This window comes from Vulpes vulpes, chromosome 12 (genome assembly GCF_048418805.1).
Source record: "Vulpes vulpes isolate BD-2025 chromosome 12, VulVul3, whole genome shotgun sequence".
Taxonomy (NCBI): Eukaryota; Metazoa; Chordata; class Mammalia; order Carnivora; family Canidae; genus Vulpes; species Vulpes vulpes.
Window position 1 is genome coordinate 9981920 of NC_132791.1, and position 18455 is coordinate 10000374.

The 18455-nt window shown below is 48.0% G+C and overlaps 1 protein-coding gene across 15 annotated transcripts in view; it reads left to right on the plus strand.

Annotated features, from left to right (window-relative positions):
• The window catches only part of PTPN3 (protein tyrosine phosphatase non-receptor type 3), a 108685-nt gene extending 91987 nt beyond the window's left edge, over window positions 1–16698 (plus strand). For all 15 annotated transcript variants that reach the window (XM_072727731.1, XM_072727736.1, XM_072727733.1 and 12 more), the window contains 7 exons: window positions 2842–2932; window positions 3257–3318; window positions 5389–5535; window positions 11626–11754; window positions 12660–12805; window positions 13306–13441; window positions 15277–16698. In XM_072727731.1, coding sequence (XP_072583832.1) covers window positions 2842–2932; window positions 3257–3318; window positions 5389–5535; window positions 11626–11754; window positions 12660–12805; window positions 13306–13441; window positions 15277–15354 — 789 coding nt within the window. In that variant the 3' untranslated portion in view covers window positions 15355–16698. The remainder of the gene's footprint in view (window positions 1–2841; window positions 2933–3256; window positions 3319–5388; window positions 5536–11625; window positions 11755–12659; window positions 12806–13305; window positions 13442–15276) is intronic.
• Window positions 16699–18455: the final 1757 nt, after the last annotated feature.

Sequence of the window (18455 nt, forward strand, 5' to 3'; positions counted from 1 at the left end):
ACAATTTGCAAAAACATTGGGGGGAAAATACTCTTCAGCCTTCTTATTCAGATTGTAAACACATTGATGATTTTGGCCACAATTTGATGGACTAACCATTCTCATTCATCCCTGTAGGGCAACTTAGTTATACGTATCAAAGTCCCTAAAAATATGTTTTGAAGTAATTCTCCAGGAAATTTATAAGAATAAGAACATTGAAAACAGCCCAATCAAAAAAGTAGAGTCAAAGTTAAGTTATGAGGGACGCCTGGGTGGCTCAGTGGTTGAGTGTCTGCCTTTGGCTCAGTGTGTGATCCCAGTTGGGGGATCGAGTCCCACGTCGTGCTCCCTGCAAGGAGCCTCCTTCTCCCTCTGTCTATGTCTCTGCTTCTCTCTGTGTCTCTCATGAATAAATAAATAAAAATCTTTAAAAAGAAAAAAAGTTAAATTATGAGAATATAAATTAATACAGGGAAAACATCATTTTATGTAGAGAATATTTAGAAGATTTAATGGCACAGGGAAGTAGACACTGTAGTAAGGAGGAAAAAACAGCCTTCAAAATTATGGTGGCATTTCCCAGAATACCTCTTAGGAGATGTGAGTTCCTCCATGGCCTCCAAATTAGCTTGAGAAATGCTCAGGTAATCAGAATTAAGATAAAGTACTTCAGGGCTGGCCTTCTTGGAGAGTCCTAGAACCTAAAGGTGGCTTGTATTTCCCAAATTTCTTTGACCTTGAAACTTTCTCTAAAATACTTATTAGCGTCTTTCAAAACGCTCAGGTTCCATGGAACATAGTATAGGAGATGCTAATATGTAGTTGAGTCTCATTTTTTATTTTTAAAAATGTAGCATGTCTCTGTCTTACGTGTTTACATGTGTACTTATGTTTATTTGTATGCATGTATGCATAGAAAATTAGAGAAAATATATGAAAAGGGTTGTCTTGGGGGTTGTGAAATTACTGGTAATATTTTTTTCTTTAAACTTGTCTGAATTTCCCAGATTTTCTAGGGGGAAGAAAAGAACACTTCCAATATTGGAAAAAAAAATTGCGTTGTTTTTAAACTTTCATAAAGTTAATTAAAAAAAAAAAAAAAACACTGGCCAAAAAAAAAAAAAACACTGGCAAGGGGCATCTGGGTGGCTCAGTTAGTTGAGTGCCCAACTCTTGGCTTCAGCTCAGATCGTGATCTCCGGGTCATGAGATCCAGCCCCAGGTGGGGCTCCACCCTCAGTGCAGAATCAGCTTGAGATTCTCTCTCCATCTCTGCCTCTTCTCTGCTCACTCAGGCTTTTTCACTCTCTAGTTCAAAGAATGAGAAACAGTTGTATAAAGAAAAAAAACTCTAGGGGCGCCTGGGTGATTCAGTTGGTTAAGCATCTGCCTTCAGCACAGGTCGTGATCCCAAGGTCCTGGGATTGAGCCCCACATGGAGCTCTCTGCTCCGTGGGGAGTTTACTTCTCCCTCTGCTCCTCCTCCTCACTCATGCTCTGTCTCAAATAAATAGATAAAAATGTTTTTAAAAAAAGAAAACCCAAGAGCAGGGGAAACTGGTACGGAATGGATGTGTCTGTGGCCTTTGTGGCGGTGGTGGTGGTTTCACTGGTATATACTTATCCCCACCCGACTCAGCAAATTGTATACGTGAACTATGTACTACATTGTACATGACAACCACACCTCCGTAGTCTGGTTTCAAAGAAAAAGAAAACTCAAGCTTTGAGTCAGATCTGAATTCAGCCTGTCATTCGTGATTGTGAGCAAGATATTTGATCTCTGCGTCTTGCTTGCAAAGTAAGGGTACCTCCACGAGCTGTTACCAGAATCATATCAGGTGCCGCACCAGTGTGCCCATAGGTGCTTAGAGATGTGCAAAGGTGGTTTGAATTGCATTTTTTTTTTTTTGCTAGCTATTACATGCACAGGGAAATGCCTGTTTAAATGAAGTTTACCGTTTTTTGCTGTAGAAACAGACTTCTGAAATGATGAATGAAATGCTCTTGTTCTTTAGTTAAGAAGCTGGTTCCTTCCATTGAACCAGAGGGAAATGTTCCTAGACTAATGTAAATGGTTTCCATGCAACTTTGAGTCAGGATCCTTTCCTTTCTCTACTTGCTCCTAGCATTTGTCAAATAACTGTCATAAAGGCGAGGTTTTACTTACCAACGTTCCATTATCTATGACTCAGACCCCTTCCTATGACTTCCTTTTCCCCAAAGATCCTTAGGTTAAAAAAAAAAAAAAAAAAGTGAATCTAGTCTGTTTCTCATGGGAGTGTAAAATTTCTCATTAGGAAGAGTTTTCTTTTAAAATCTAGTACCCACGGGCACCTGGGTAGCTCAGTCGGTTGAGCATCTCACTCTTGATTTGAACTCAGTTCGTGATCTCAGAGTTGTAAGATCGAGCCCCCTGTCAGGCTCTGTGAGATTTTTCTGCCTCCCCCGTCCCCCACTCTCTCAATTAATTAATTAAAGCATCTAATCGCTTTTAAGTGCTAAGATCTAGTGCCAGGAGTGGTAGACTTTATTGTTTTTTTTTATTTTATTTTTTTTTATTTATTTATGATAGTCACAGAGAGAGAGAGAGAGAGGCAGAGACTCAGGCCGAGGGAGAAGCAGGCTCCATGCACTGGGAGCCCGATGTGGGATTCGATCCCGGGTCTCCAGGATCGCGCCCTGGGCCAAAGGCAGGCGCTAAACCACTGCGCCACCCAGGGATCCCCGGTAGACTTTATTGTTAAAGTAGGTTTCCTCACTCCCTCCATAGCTGTCTTTTGCAGTGTTGGGTTGTTGGTTTTTTGGTTTTTTTTTTTTTTTTTTTTTCTTCTTCTCACTTCTGTATTTGTTATATAGCAACTCTATAGAAAGAAGCCCGGTCTGGCCATCACGTTTGCAAAGCTGCCTCAAAATTTGGACAAAAACCGCTATAAAGATGTGCTGCCTTGTGAGTACCCAGTGTGAATGCCTCCCTCCCCTCCTCCACCGCCACCAGCCCAGGCCTCCCCCCGCCCCCCCAACACGCTGAGATAATGTTTCCCTTTTTAAAACAGATTGTCTGGTATTCTGGAACGATTTTCACTGTGTCTGTAAACACCACCGTCTTTATTGCCTCCATGTCAGACTCGGAACAGTTGGGGAATAGTGTTCATGCTAATGAGGCGAGAGCTGCAGATGGGGTTGCGGACTGAACCCTTGTTTACTTGGCATGATAAAAATAACGCTCGGGATAATCGGCAAATTTTTTTGTTGTTGTTTTTCTCCCCCGCAGATGACACCACCCGGGTCTTGTTGCAGGGAAATGAGGATTATATTAATGCGAGTTCTGTGAACGTAAGTCAAGAATCTGGACCCCGGAGTACATTGATCACTGTCACGAGTGCGATCGTGGCTCGGGTGGGGCTTGCCGTGGACGAACCCCCTCATTTCAGCCCCTCAGCAGCCACTGAGGGAGGGCAGCGTGGTCCCATTTTACGGAGGGCAAGACTAAGGTTCAGAGATTAAGTAATTTGAAAAGTCACAAAGCTCATGGAAGGTGAGACCAGAACCCAGATCCCCAAAGTTCACATGCCTTCTGGCCTCAGCTGTGGACATTTTGTGGGCTTTTTTATTTTTTCTGTTGTTCTGGGGTTTTGTTTTTTGTTTTTTTTCCCTTGCCAGTGGTATGCCTGTAACTTTCTGTGTTTCCACCCCCCTCCCACATTATTACCGTACATCCCACCTAAAAATAAGGGGGAAAAAATCTGCTTGTGCATATAATCTCAACAGAAAAGGTACAGGATATCACATGTTGTAGGAAGGGCATTCATTTCACCCTGAAAATGCATCGTGGGCAGCTTACTTGGGCTCTCTGAACCTCAGTTTCTTTATTTAAACCAGGGTCAGTACACTTTTTCTGTAGAGCGCCAAGTGATAAATATTTTGGTTTTTGCAAGCTGTGGCAAAATGGAGGATATTACTTAGGTACTAACAGGACCATTTAAAACACCACCATGTAAAAACACTTTTTACACACTCTGAGCTTGCAGGGCACCTGGGTGGATCAAATAGGTGTATGACTCTTGATTTCATCTCAGGTTGTGATCCTCAAGGTCATGAGATTGAGCCCTGCATCAGGCTCCACATCTCACACGGGGTCTGCTTGAGCTTCTCTCTCTCTCCTTCTGCCTCTGTTCCCTCCCCTGCTCACACTCTCTGAGTAAACAAGTTAAATCTTTGAAAAAAGAAAGACAGACTCTGAGCTTGCAAAGTGACAGTTCCATTTGGCCCTCAGGCCACAGTTTGCCAACCCCTGCTCTAAATGAACAGAGGATTTCTCAAGTTCTCAAGTTACAGCAAAGTATCAAGAACTACCCTAAAAAAATGGGTCTTATCAGTGCTTCCATTTATTCCAAAACACCTATGGAATTCGTTGATCCTCACTTCACCATTCCTGGTGTCTTGACAGCAGAGCATCAGAATTGGTGAGGTCAGCAAGGTCAGGCGATCCAATCTCTCTGATCATGGGGATGTAGGGACACTAAGGGTTGATGAAACCATTTACCCAAGCATCAACCAAACCATGAATTAGGCGCCTCTGTTTGCCTTCCCCACCTAAGAATGAGTGAATCACAGTGTCACTTCAAAGCTCAGCAGGTTCTGCGTCGTTTTTCATAGAAATGACTCAGTTCAGAGGGAAGAAGTCAAAGCAGACCAACCAGGATGGAGGAGAGACACTGAGGACAGTTGAAAACATTTTGACGTTTAACGTTAATCAACTCAAGTGGTAACTGAGGTGGCAGATGTGTTCATTAGCTTGATTGTGGTGATCATTTCACAACATATGCGTCTATCAGAGCGTCGTGTTGTAGACCTTAAACACATACAGTTTTGTGTCGATCCTACATCAGGAAGGCTGGGTGGAGGAGAGGACTGGTCAACTCAGTGACACAAGCGTTGGTGGCCCCGCAGAGAGCTAAGTGCAGCATTTGCAGTGGCATAAACCTGTATGGGCTGTGCTTCAAAGAAAAGTAAATGGATTTTGATAGAAAGCCCTATCTGGGGAAAGATTTGGAGCATGAGGACTGGTATGTATTGCTGAAAATCCAGATGGCCACTATGGATTATATTTAGGATACAGCAGTAAAGGTCATTAAAACTCTTTTGCCCTCTCGTAGGCACATTTCTTGATTATTGCCTCCTGAGTGTCAAACAGCTTTAAGTGGTTAATGCTAGTGTTACGCCAAGGGTCTTTCAAGGATTTTTAGAAATAGCTTTTTCTTTGATTTTCCTTATTGGCTGTAAATTGATAGGATATTCTGATGTGACTGACATCAATTATCAATTTGAAGAGTCTTTAAGATCCAGTTCCGTGTCCACCTTGTCGCAGTGACAGGTACTAATGCCTTAACAATCTCTTGCCAGATGGAAATTCCTGCTGCTAACCTTGTGAACAAGTACATTGCTGCTCAGGGTCCCCTGCCACACACCTGTGCACAATTTTGGCAAGTTGTCTGGGATCAGAAGTTGTCACTCATTGTCATGTTGACGACTCTCACAGAGCGAGGACGGGTAAGTGGCTTGATTTCCAGTTCCAGTGTGGCCATGTCACACTGTGCTCTGTGGAACCTGAATCTCAGACCTGGAAAGGGTCTTAAATGTCCTCTGGTCCAGCCTATAAATGACCCATAAGACTCCTTTACAGAGCTACTGATAGGCACCTCCAGTGATGGGCACCTCAGCACTCCTGCTCCCTCCCTGGCCTTCCCTGAGCTCACGAGTGATCCAACAGCCCCTCACTCCTAGCTTAGATCCATCATAACAAGCCAGAAGGCAATTCCCCTTGCCTCCTCTCCCCTCACCTGCCCGAGAACCCCTGTGTTGACTATTCTCAGCCACCTAGGACAAGCGCTGGTCCTGAAAAGAACAGTGTGGGGTGCCACAGTGGCCATAAAAAAGTAGGAGAAGTTGTAACCTCTGTCAGCCTTCACTTGGGTTGCCTCAAAACCCAATGCACAAAGAGGAATAAGGGCTTGATTAGGAGAGTGATGGGCGCCACACTGTGCTTAGCGGGCAGGCATTTCCAGAGGAGCAGATCGCTGGTTGTATAACAGAAGTCACTGTGCAAGGGATACCTGTGTTGTGCATCCTCTAACTTGTGCATGCATCAACATAACTTCATTATGAAACATTTATTCAGAAACCCATTCCAGAATCAGATATAAATTAACTTTGAGCCACCTGCTTTGAATGATTTGTGTGCAGCTTCCTCGGAGGCCTTTCTCCTTGGTACATAGTTCGGAATACCAAATTGATCCAGGCTGAAAATCAGATTATGCAGGATAGAATGACTAGTATGTTTGAGAACAGTCTACACTCTCACCTGAAACAGCAAAATAAGGATTCCTCTACTTATTCTGCAGAGCCCTGTGGATTGCAAAGGACTTCAGTGCGTTGTCCAGGCAGAGGGCTCCCGACTCTTGCAAAAACACCTCCAGGGTACACCCTGTGGGTATTCAGCTCTAATTTAAAAAAAAAAAAAAAAATCTTCCTTACAACTAGCTGAAATCCACATGACTTTGGACCTTCACCCCATGTGCTTCTCCCACTTGGAAGATGCAGAATAAGTTACCCCTGTCTTCTCGTAACTGGCCTTTTAGGTATCTGAAAATAATCTCAGACTTTGTGAAAGCTTATAACCTCAGCTCTTTTAATCCTGTGACCAGCAGAAAGTGTCTGGTCTCTGTCTCGGTGCTGCTCTCGGGCCAGTTGCCCCCATTTGTACTCTGTCTTCAACTCTTAAAACCTACATACAGAATGCTGGCAGGGCTCTGGAGCCACACTGGGTTCACAACATGATTCGCCCTGAACACGTTACTTAACCTCTCTGACCCTCGGCTTCCCCGTATGTGAAGTGGAGGTGATCCTAGGGCCCATCTTGGACAGTTTGTGAAGATGGAGACCGTACATGTAAAAAGCTTAGAGAACCGCATGTTGCAAGTGTCCAGCAAACGGTCAACGTTGTTTTGTGTGTCATCATCACTGGTTGCATTCAGCCGTTGGGTCCAGCCTTTCAAGCGCTCTCTGGGGCTTTTTGGGCTTGCCTTCTATTGTTGTCTGCGTTGGCTACCACTCTTAGCTTCTTGTCACTCACAGTTTGATCAGAATCTCTTCTCTTCACGTAAGTCCCTGTTTGAAACATGAAGGTCCTCAAGAGGCAATAGAAACTCCTCTTCGAATGCTGTGAGTCAGAGGCATCAGTGTGCCAGCTCCCACATTTCCCCACCTTGTCCGTGCACTTACCCTGACAGACTGTCTGAGGCTTCGGTAAAATCACAAGGCATCCCCTGACCTTGTCCTGAAGTCTCAGTTTCATCTTTTTTTTTTTTCTGTTTATATTTTGTGTTTTTTTTTGCGGGGGGGGGAGGTTGGTAATTTTTGTTTTGAATAGGAAATGAAGTGAGTTGGACCTTTTTTTTGAACTTAGGGAACCCTGACTGACTCTCAGTCCTGCCCTCTCTCTCTCTGGAGCACTCACAGCCATCTTGGTCTACACTGGTGGGTAAGAGGGCAGACTCAGATTCAGATCCCGGCTCTATCGTTTCCTCCCTGTGTGACTTAGGAAAGCTACAAATCCTCCGGGTAAAACAGAATAATCATAGCGCCTATCTTGTGGGATTGTCAGGAGTTAATGCAGGTAGGTTTCTTGGAAGAGTGCTTGGCACACAATAAATACTGCAAGTGCTCTCACACTGTCCCTAAATACAAATCTCTAAAAAAGGAAAAAAGAAAAAGAAAAAGTTTGCTTTACCACCATGCACGTAGTTCCGTGTTATTTGATCCCCCGACTGAACCAGCACGTCCTACACTTTGCAGGCCCTGCTCTGGGCCGCTTCCTCTATTTTGTAGGCGACTAACATCACCTTAGTCACCTTCTCGTTTCCACAGTCTGCCAGTCTCCCCATTTGAACCCCGTGCTATCTTTGCCTGTATTGTTCTGTGACCTCTGGGTGCCCAGATGCTCCAGGTTCCCTCACAGTATTCGTGGCGGTGCCGCTCTCCTGGGTCATCAGGCCTCCTCACCTGGTTGGGCTTCTCTTTCCCCTGTAAAGTGGGCTCAGCCCTTCCCGGCTCTGACATTAGCGAGCTGCAGCAGGCGTGGTTAGTGACAGACGATCTGGCCTGGACAGCAGCCCCTTCTTCCCTCGTCCTGCTTGTTCCGACTCAGACAGAAAGGCCCTTTCTTCCGGCCCACAGGCCCTGCTTCCTCCACCTGCCCTTGCGGGTCCTGCCCCGCCTGCTGCCTGCTGACGTCCCACCTCCCTCCCTTTTTGTTGGCATCTGCCCTGAGCCCCTCTGAGGTCTCCCTGTGACCGTGGGCTTTGTCTCCCAGCCATCTTCCTGACTGAGCGCATCCCAGCCGGCCCCCGGTCCTGAGTCAGCATTCCCTTCACCATCCGGGGCCCTGGGGACTTAGCCCTCCTGTTTATCGATCATTAGAAACCTGTTCTTCTAAAATCCAGGCTGCACATTTCCTCCTCCTGCTGTTACACACCCTTGGCTGACCTGAGCCCTTTATCTTGAGGTCCCTTATCTGTTCCTCACCACCACCCACGGGTTCTCCCCAGGCCAGCAGCTTCACCCCATCCTTGTTCTGAGAGATGAGGCTTTCAGCATGCCCCATGTGCTTTCACCCCCCTACCCGTGCATTTAGCAGAGCGCCCCCCCCCCCCCCCCCCAGGCATGGGGCTGGCCAGAATCCCCTCTCACGGCTGCACCCAGCAGGCACGTCTGCTGGTGCAGGGTCTCCTCTAGCGCCTGTGTCGCCCTGTAGCCTGTGAGGGGCTCCCACTGCAGCATCACTTTGAGTTCTGCCTTTTCTCATGCCCACCCAAAATGTTTTTCATTATAGTCTCTCTTCGGGTTCACAGGTTTTCTCATAGAGAAAAAAAGACCTATGGAGATACGGCTTTTCTACTGAAAAAGCATTCTCCTGAACCTTCCATCAGGGATGCTTCCTTTGAGTGAAAATTATTTCTTAGATCTATGTGTGCACCACTTCTGATATGTATGATCGGCGGCAGATTCACACTCAGAGCCTCCATTTACTCATATGCAAAGTAGAGACACCAATGCTGCCTACCTCGTAGGGTTTTTTGAGGCCCAGCTAATGTCCTTAAAAAGTCCCATTTAGCGCTGGGCATGCCTTGTTCAATAGCTGGTAGGCTCTAGCATCCTCACCCCCCACAGCCAGCATTAACATGGAGACAGAGACTCAAAAGTCTGGTGACGTGCCCAGGATCACACAGTTGGTTAGTGGAGCTTATTATTAGAAACTCCGGGATTCCACAGACGCCTTGCTCTTTCTACTACACCCTTAGTGCTTTGAGATGCAAACAGACCTAAAATCTAAATTGGACCAAAGGGTAGAGTCTAGTTCTGGTCACATTCACTGGGAGTCTCTGGAAGTAGGTATTTGCATCTCTGCCTTGTATGGGCTCATCACTTCAGAGGCCCTTCCCATCAGCTGTCCTGTGGGCGGGACACTCGGGAGTCTGCAGCAGAGAGCTACGCCACCTCATATTGGTCCTACCCTCCCGGGGGCTACCCAGGTGTGCTCTGCACCCCCACCCCCACCCCTCTATGCAGGGGGTGGGGAGAAACTGAAGGCAGGCCACCCCAGGTTGGCAGGTAGCAGTTGTAATAAGCAAAGGGAACTTCCAAGTCTAGTCTTGGGCAGCAGCAAGACACATGGATCCCTGCAATTCCCGATAAATCTTAAAAGTTTATAACGAGGGATCCCTGGGTGGCGCAGCGGTTTGGCGCCTGCCTTTGGCCCAGGGCACGATCCTGGAGACCCAGGATCGAATCCCACGTCGGGCTCCCGGTGCATGGAGCCTGCTTCTCCCTCTGCCTGTGTCTCTGGCTCTCTGTCTCTCTCTGTGTGACTATCGTAAATTAAAAAAAAAAAAAAAAAAGTTTATAACGAGAGAGACCCTAACTGGGCTCAGTTATGTATGTGGTATGAGTGTCTTCAGCACCACATTACTTACTGTCTTAAGGCTGTGCCCTTGGAGCAGCCTCTGGCAAGCAGAACCCACATTCTCAGGTCGGGGGACGGCGGAGGGTTGAGAGGGTGAGATGCCTCTGAGTGCTCAGGGCCAGTTCACGGGCCACAGTGCGGTCACATCCTTTTGATGATGTTTTCGAACACCCTGTGAGGATGAGGCAGGTGTAGACCAGTGGGTGTCGACTCTGCCTTGGGTTGGGGGCGCAGCTGCCCCTTCATGTCTAAGGGAAGTTGGGAAATGGCCACTAACCAAAACACACCCATATTTAAGGTTTACAAGTTAATTCTTAACTCCAGCTCTCCAGCCGCATATTTTAATTTCAGATATTCACTGTGATGTTCAGAAATAAGAATAGAAAAGCTGTTCTAGACAAATTACGTGCATCTGTTGGTTTATAGCCCCTTTTAGCTGTACGCAAATATAATTTTTATGTAAGATGTTGCAACTATAGGCTTGGAGGAAAAAAAAATTTGAATGAGTCAGAATTTGATGGAACTATGATGGGATGGACAGCTTGGTCCTGAGTTTTGCTTTGAAGCCGGAGGCAAGAGCGGAGACAGCTGTGGCCCGAGCGTCAGGATTTGGAAGGGAGGATCAAACACAGGGAGAGGCTGTGGGCTCAGGGAGCCGGTGGGGAAGCCACAGCAGCCCTATGACCCTGGGCAAGTCGCTTACCCCCTGTGAGGCCGAGGTTCCCCATCTGCCATCTGGGAGATGCGTCAGCTCCGTGAGTCACAGACAATGGCATCTGAGGGTCTAGGGGATATGGCTTGAATGTAACGGGATGTTCATCTCAGTTTGGAGACTTCTTTCACTGAGATTTCTGAGGAATTTCTGATCACCCTTAGTGAAGTTGATGTGGGGCCCATAGCAACAATGATAACCTGCCCCCCCCAACCCACCCCCGGGTTAGCCTAGTACTACACACTGTTAACCTCCCGCCTCTGTCACCACCTGGGAAGCAGGTGCAGTCCCCATCTATCAGGCAAAGACGGTGAAAATCTGAGAGGTCGAGTAGCAGGTTCAAAGTCACAAGGCTAACCAGTAGAGGAGAGGAGTCCAGGGGCGCTCTGACTTCCCCCTGTGTGCTCTTAACGGCTATGCCTTGAGGCCCCCTACTCGAAGAGGCAGGGGATGGATGGTGAAGGAGGGTGAGGTGAAAGGGGCGTGGAGAGCAGAGAAGGTGGGGCCTGCGGCCTGGAGTGGGCTTGATGGGGGATGGGGATGGATGAGGAGGAGAGGTCGCTCCTGTATCAAGACACCGTGTCTGAGGCCTCTCCAGTTCTTCCAGCAACGGGGCCCCCGTAATGAAGAGGATGAGCTCTAGACTCCTTCTCCAGCCCCAGCCCCAGCCCCTGGCAGGCCCACCCCCACCCTGCTCTCCAGGGGAGGAGGGGAGGCTTCTCTGCTGCCCTCAGGGGACAGACACAGAGCAGATTGGCTTTGCCTGAGTCTCTCTCCACCTGCAGCTCTCACGGTCCCTGGTGTGAGTGTGAGGGCTCTGGCCAACACCCCACCTGGCCGTCCAGGTGACTGCTCATGTGTGCCCCCCACAGCGGAAGTCAGCTCACCCCCAGTGGTTCCCTTGCAGACCAAATGTCACCAGTACTGGCCCGATCCTCCCGATGTCATGGAACATGGCAACTTTCACATCCGATGTCAGTCAGAGGACTGCACCCTCGCTTACGTGTTCCGAGAAATGCTGGTCACCAACACTGAGGTAAGCAGCGCCCCTGCAGGGACTGGTCAGGGACAGCCCAGCTTAGAGGCAGGTGCCACATCAGCATCCACCATGGTCCCGGATGATGGGGCAGTGCTTCCAGGTCTGTTCCCCATTTTTACCTGGTGCACATTTCGGTAAACGTACAAGCCGACTTGTGAAAGAACCAGCATCCTTGTTCACAGCACCAGTGTTCACACTAGCCCGCAGGTGGGGACATGCGATGGACATTGAGGGGTGAACCGGTGAACAAGATGCGGTATATTTATACGGTGGGATCAATTCAGCCTTTCGAAGGAAGGCCCTTCTGATGCCTTTATAGCAGGGGTAAACCCTGAAGGCATCGTCCGAGGTCAGGTTAGCCCGGCGTGAGAGGAAAGTACCGTGTGACTGTGTGGAGCACTTGAAGTAGTCCAAATCAGAGACAGGAAGTGGAAGGGTGGTTGGCTGCGGGGAGCGGCGCATGAAGAGTTAGTGCTTCATGAGTAGAGTTTCGGCTTGAGAAGATGAAAAAGTTCTGGAAGTAGTGGTGATGGTTGCACAACACTGGGAACGTATGTAATGCCACTGAGCTGTACTCTTCATAGTTAATGGCAGACTTCACGTTACGTATATTTTGCCCCACTGATGGCAAGTACTGTAGGAGTGGAAGGGAAGAAATCATAGTGGGCGCGAGAGGAGAAGGAAGAGGTCCTGAGGGGGCAGACCCGAGCCGAGTCCTAGAGGATGGGCGCGTGGGAGAGTAGCCGTGGAGGGTGAGTGGGAGCTTCCAGGGGCCTCGGCAGGGTTGTGCACAGTGGGCGGAAGGGCAGCAGGAGACCGCACCACCGGAGCTGGGGCCAGGCCCGGAGCCTGCCGCCCGCCTTCCAGATTGACTCACCAAGGCCGCCCTGCATCTTCCGCAGACCGGGGAGGAGCACACGGTCACGCATCTCCAGTACGTCGCGTGGCCCGACCACGGCGTTCCTGATGACTCCTCGGACTTTCTGGAGTTCGTAAACTATGTGAGGTCCCTGAGAGCGGATGGCGAACCCATGTTAGTTCACTGCAGGTACCGTGGCTGGTCTTGTTTGTTTGAATCCACAGACTCCGTAGGGAAAGACCTGGAGAGAGTTGGCAAGGATCACCCTCAATCCCCCGAGACCATATGCTTTTACCAGAAGGCTCTGTTTACTTTATTTCTTCACTATTTCAAAAGATTTGGGATTTTACGAAAGCGTAAGTCTCTGGATGTAGACCAGAGGAGGAAAGCCCCACCCTCCGCTTTCCCTCTCTCCTTGGGTCGCTTCACATGAGATGTGAGAGTGGGGTGTAGCCTGCACTGAAAGGTGGGTTTCTTTTCATTGGTGTTTAAGCCCCTGGCCTCAGAATATATGAGGAGAGGCCTTTTCAGCCTGTTGGAGAGCACGCCCTGAATGTGTGTTTTGTATTCTTGAAGGTCAGGGGAGGAAAGCTCTGTTTGAGTAAACGTGGGAACTGGCTAGGAGTTAAGCTGGGCCGTGCAGAAATACGGCCTGAGCAAATCCCAAGTCTCCGCTTCTGTCCCCCCAGTGCTGGAATAGGTCGGACCGGTGTGCTGGTCACCATGGAAACAGCCATGTGCCTAATTGAGAGAAACCTGCCTGTTTACCCACTGGATATTGTCCGGAAGATGCGAGACCAGCGCGCCATGATGGTGCAGACATCAGTGAGTAGAAAGCCATTTGATAAAAGTAGTAACGATGGGCGACACTTTCTGAGCCCTTGCCCTGGGCTGGACCTGCCGAAGGGTTTTGCAGGTCAAGAGACCAAGGCCACAGAGCTTGTCAGTGGCTGAGCGACCCCAACGCCCACCCCTTCACTGTCCTTCCCTTTTCCCTCCCTCCGTAATGTTTTTCCTGCCAACCCCACAGCCAGGCAGCAGCCCTGGTTGCATTTTTTTTTTTAAGATTTTTATTTATTCATGAAAGACATACACACACACACACACACACACACACACAGAGGCAGAGACACAGGCAGAGGGAGAAGGAGGCTCCATGCAGGGAGCCCGACATGGGTCTCGATCCCGGGACTCCAGGATCATGCCCTGGGCCAAAGGCAGGCACCAAACCACTGAGCCACCCAGGGATATCCCCTGGTTGCATTCTACATCGTCAAGCCCCTGGCCCATCATTTATCCATCAGAAGTAAGCAGAATCACCCGAAGATTTTACCCCACCTGCCTGTCTGTGGGTGAGCCTTTGGCTTAATGGATGTTTCACACGGCCCTACCCTCTCCTCCTTGGGCCATCTCCCGGGTGTGTCACATCTGGGTAATGGACACTGCAAGTGTCCTCAAGAGGAAATCGTGTGGTTTTTCCCCCTGGAACTTCAAGAGAAGCGGGGGAAGTGGAGGTGATGTAGAAAAAAAAGAGCATGATTCCGGCTACCCCACATATTGGGTGACCTTTGGATGGTCCCTTAACCTCTCTCCAAGCCTCAACTTCCGCATCTGCAAAATGGGGACCAGCCCACATTCGTCTAGAGGATTACACACGCTGGAAAGACCCGGGCTTGTATGTGGTAGGAAAACTGGATTAGTCAGTTATAAATGTCAACAGTAATGGAGGAAGTCCAGGGGGGAGTCTGAGAACTCAATGGAGAGCAGCGAAAGCCGACTTTGGAAAGTCAAGGAAGGCTTTCTGGAGGAGTGACTCCAGATGAAGGAGGTGGAGTCAGCAAAGAAAGGAGTGGAAATTCCACGTTACAGCCAGCTCTGTGTCCTCACAAGCTCATGGACAGAGCGTATAAGATTTCTCTAATAATTGTGAGCTCTTGTTTTATATTATACTCCGGAAATACGGTTAAGAGGAAAAAATCAGACACTATTGTTCTCTGCCCTGTTTCATGTTATGGGGACGGCTGGTTAAAAATGTTTACAGTGCATCCTGGTAGATCTTCCTAGCTGCTGAAGCACGGTCTAAATGCTTTCTTTCAGCCTGTACACGTCACTAAGTAAGTTCCTTAGGTGTTGGTGAATAGAAAGAACCGTATCCTGCAGAGCAACTCTCAGTGGCCCTCCTTAAGACAAAGTCCAGACCCCTCACCCCGGCACAAGGCCCTGCACATCACGTCCCAGCCACCAATGCAAGCCTCGCCTCCCAGGCCCAGGGGTTCCAGGCAGGGGCTCTGAGCCCTGACTGTGCCACGCGGAACGGGCTATCGGAGTCTCCACACTTGAGCATACACTAGAATGGTCACCCTGCAGGGTCCTGTCCCCGACCCCACCCCCCACCCCCGACTCCTCCAGACCCCTGGTCCCTCCCTCCACTGTGGTTTCCGCCATCCGTTGCCCAGCCCTCACATGTAGGCCTGACGGCTTCACGGGTGTATCTGCTCCACGGGGGCTTCCCTGGCCGTAGCACAGGGTGTGGCCTGGCCCAGAGCTGGACCTCAGAGCATATTTATGAGCGATGTGAAAGAGTGGGCATAGATGCGAAACGGTGCGGTGTTCGTGGAGTTGTGGGTGGACCGACAGCTTGCTTTTCTCTTCTTTTCCAGAGCCAGTACAAGTTTGTATGTGAAGCGATTCTTCGTGTTTATGAAGAGGGCTTAGTCCAAATGCTGGATCCCAGTTAAGACAACTGTGAAAAACGTTCATTCCTCTTTCCCAAGGGCATCCTCCTTAAGGACAGACCTTCTCTCTGGAAGCAGCAAGAGGGATTTGTAGGCTGTGGGGGAGGAATGAGCACATTTGAAGCCGGGCACTTTAAAGTTCTGTAGAAGAGGTATCGTGTACATAGGAACTGTGTAGATACGCATGCAGTTACAGCAACATTTAGGCCTGTTATTCCTCAGAAATAAGCAAAAGGGGATCTCAGTTTGGGGCCTGTCCTATTTGCCTTCCTCCCTAGACATTACTATGTTCCTGTAAACCATCCTTGGGCAGTTGAGAGGGGATGCCAGCGGTGCTGCTGACCTCACACAAACAAGAGGGTGCGGCGCTTCGGATTTGCTTGGATGTTTTGTGTGTATATGTGTATAGGACTCTAAGGGCTGAGCTTTCTGGGCTTCGGGGAGGAGCTGGAAGCATTGGCGTTCACCTGCCGATGCTAAGGGCACCCTGCTGGATGTACTAAGTGGCAGGGTGGGGGGAATTCAGGCTGCAGGGCAGGCAGTACCCCTTCTGCCCAGCCTTCCTCTGTCCCCACTCCCTCCCACTTCCCATACTCGTGTTTCTGAGAATCCTGTCTGAAACGCCCCGCTTGCTCCCTGCATCACCGACCCTCTTCGGGGGCTCACACAGGGCCTGGACCGGATTAGTAACGTAGGTTCGGGCGAGTTTTCAGTTGAGACTCAGAACGAAGACTCCCGGTGCGTCTTGTCATCCGCCGCTAGTCTTAGGAGTGGGTGCTTCTCGCCTCCGCCTGCCTCTTGCTGCACCTGCAGAACCCAAGACTGGAATTATCGACTACTGAATCTACTACATGGATTGCTGCTACTTCAAGCTATTAAACTTGAAACATTACGATTTTCCTGAGGGGAGATGGGATATCATCTAACTATTCAGAATCTTTGGCCCTTCTGAGGAAAGATCTAGTCATGGAACCATGGGAACCCCAGCTTCTAGAGGGTTGTCCGTGGATGTGTGTGGATGTGTGTGTGTGCGCCCATGGTAAGTGTTTCTCAGGATTCCTAACTTGATTCAAATTACAGTTGAGTTTCTATAAAGAATGAGTCTCTGTATAGAAGAACAAATGTGTGCATTCACCCTCGGTTAGAATGGTCTCCATTTCATTTCAAAGGAGAGGATCAGGCTATCTGAATATAAACACAATTTGATGTTAATTTATTCTAAGTGCACCCTAATTTTGATTTTCCTAAAGAATTCTGCCTTTGTTCATACTGTGTTAAATTTTTTAAAAATTTGTGACAGGATTGTAGCAAATTATTATTTAAGGAAAATAAATTACATAAAAATTTTAACGTGGTATTTTTAAATAGCGGCTTTTATGTGTCCCGAAGGAAGAGGAAGCTAAGCCAGTTTCTCAATGGGACTTATAGAAAAAGGATGCTTTTATATCATAGTGCACAGAAGTGAAGCCATTTTGATGCCTTGCAAACTCTGGACCAATCGAGTAGTTTCCTGGTTGCAGGCTGGATAAAGACCTAGATGATGGGAGCCGGGTTTCTAAAGGTTCTTTATCTCCAGACTTAGCACATTTAGTTGCAAACTCCCCATCTTTTGCCCACTAATATTTTACTGCTCACCGGCAGCAGTGGGAGGGAAGTGTTACGCAGGGCCATAGCGCTACCGTGACCCCGGAGACCACTGAAGCCCCATCGTCCAGTTCGTGCTAAGCGAGCAGAATGAGCCGGGAAGGCTTGGAATTAACGCAGTTGGAGATCTGGTTCCTGGTCCCACTCATCGATTAACTGTCTCCTGGCCTGGTCACTTGAGAACATGGGTCTCAAGCCCCAGCCACCTCCCTTTCATCTATTTCCTGTAAAACAGGAGAAATAATATTGAGGCTGTGGGTTGAATATGAGGACTGAATAAAATGCTCTCAGCGGGAGTTGTCCTCAGTGGGTAGCGATCTGGCACTGCCACAGGTGCGTTACTTGGAAAAGTTAATTTACCAGCCATTAGCCCAGAAACCCATGAACTAGAAGTAGGATCGTATGGCTCTTTCCACAAAAGAAAATTTCTTTTGCCGAGAACAGAAGCACAAAGGAATATCCTCGTACCAGTGCCTTTCTTCAATCTGGACTCAAAACATTCTATCAGTTATGTCCCAAAAAAAGAGGGGAAGGTGGAAAGCTGACCTAAATTTAAATGCCATCAGGATGCCTAGCAAATCACTGCTATTTCATAAAAATGCATCGTTACCCTGTGTACAAGAAGCTTGAGAAGTCTAAATGCGTTTGGAGTGTTGTTTTTTTTTTACTTAAAAAAGCAAATTATTCAATATAGTTGCGGAAATGCTGTCATTATTGTACATAAATTTCTAAAACACTGGCCACGAGCCTTTTTCTGCCATCATGCAGGCCAGTAGTTCAGACCCAGCAGGGAACACAATTCATGAAATGCAGAGGAAGAACAGGACAAGAGAATTATCTAAAGGGGCGAAATACACAAATAAGTTATTACTACAGATACAGCCGATTAAATTCTGTGCCTCAACATTCGTGCTTCACTACCTTGTACACGTGGGCAATTACACTTAAGCCTTTTTTAGTCGTTAAGTGAAAAGCATCAAAACCACAGGGAATACTTTGCCTGGGAAAAATTGTGTGAATAGAGAGGACATTTTACATCTGTGTTTTGTTTTCTGGAAAATCTGCTGGGACCCATTGATGTGCTGACTTAAGATGGGACACCCCTTCCTGTGTCACTGTAGTACCTGCACTTGGGGTTTTGACTTTACAAGAAAGAAAGCTTGAACACCATTGGGGTGGGGCAGGATGGGGAGGGTTCTATCACGGACATGCTGGTCTGTAATTCCTACCATCGTAATTTATACTTTAAAATGTGTTTTAATTAAGGTTTTTTTTTTTGTTTTAATTCCAGATAGTTAACATTAAAAATGCTTTTAGGTTAGTTGCTATTGCTCCTGTGTTGCTACCTGATATTTTGTTGTTGTTCCTCAGAAATGATCATTTGAGTGGGAAACAACAGGCTGCTTCATCCTTCAAAGGCAAACAGAGAGGCAGGATCAATAGGAAAGGCTCAGAGGAGC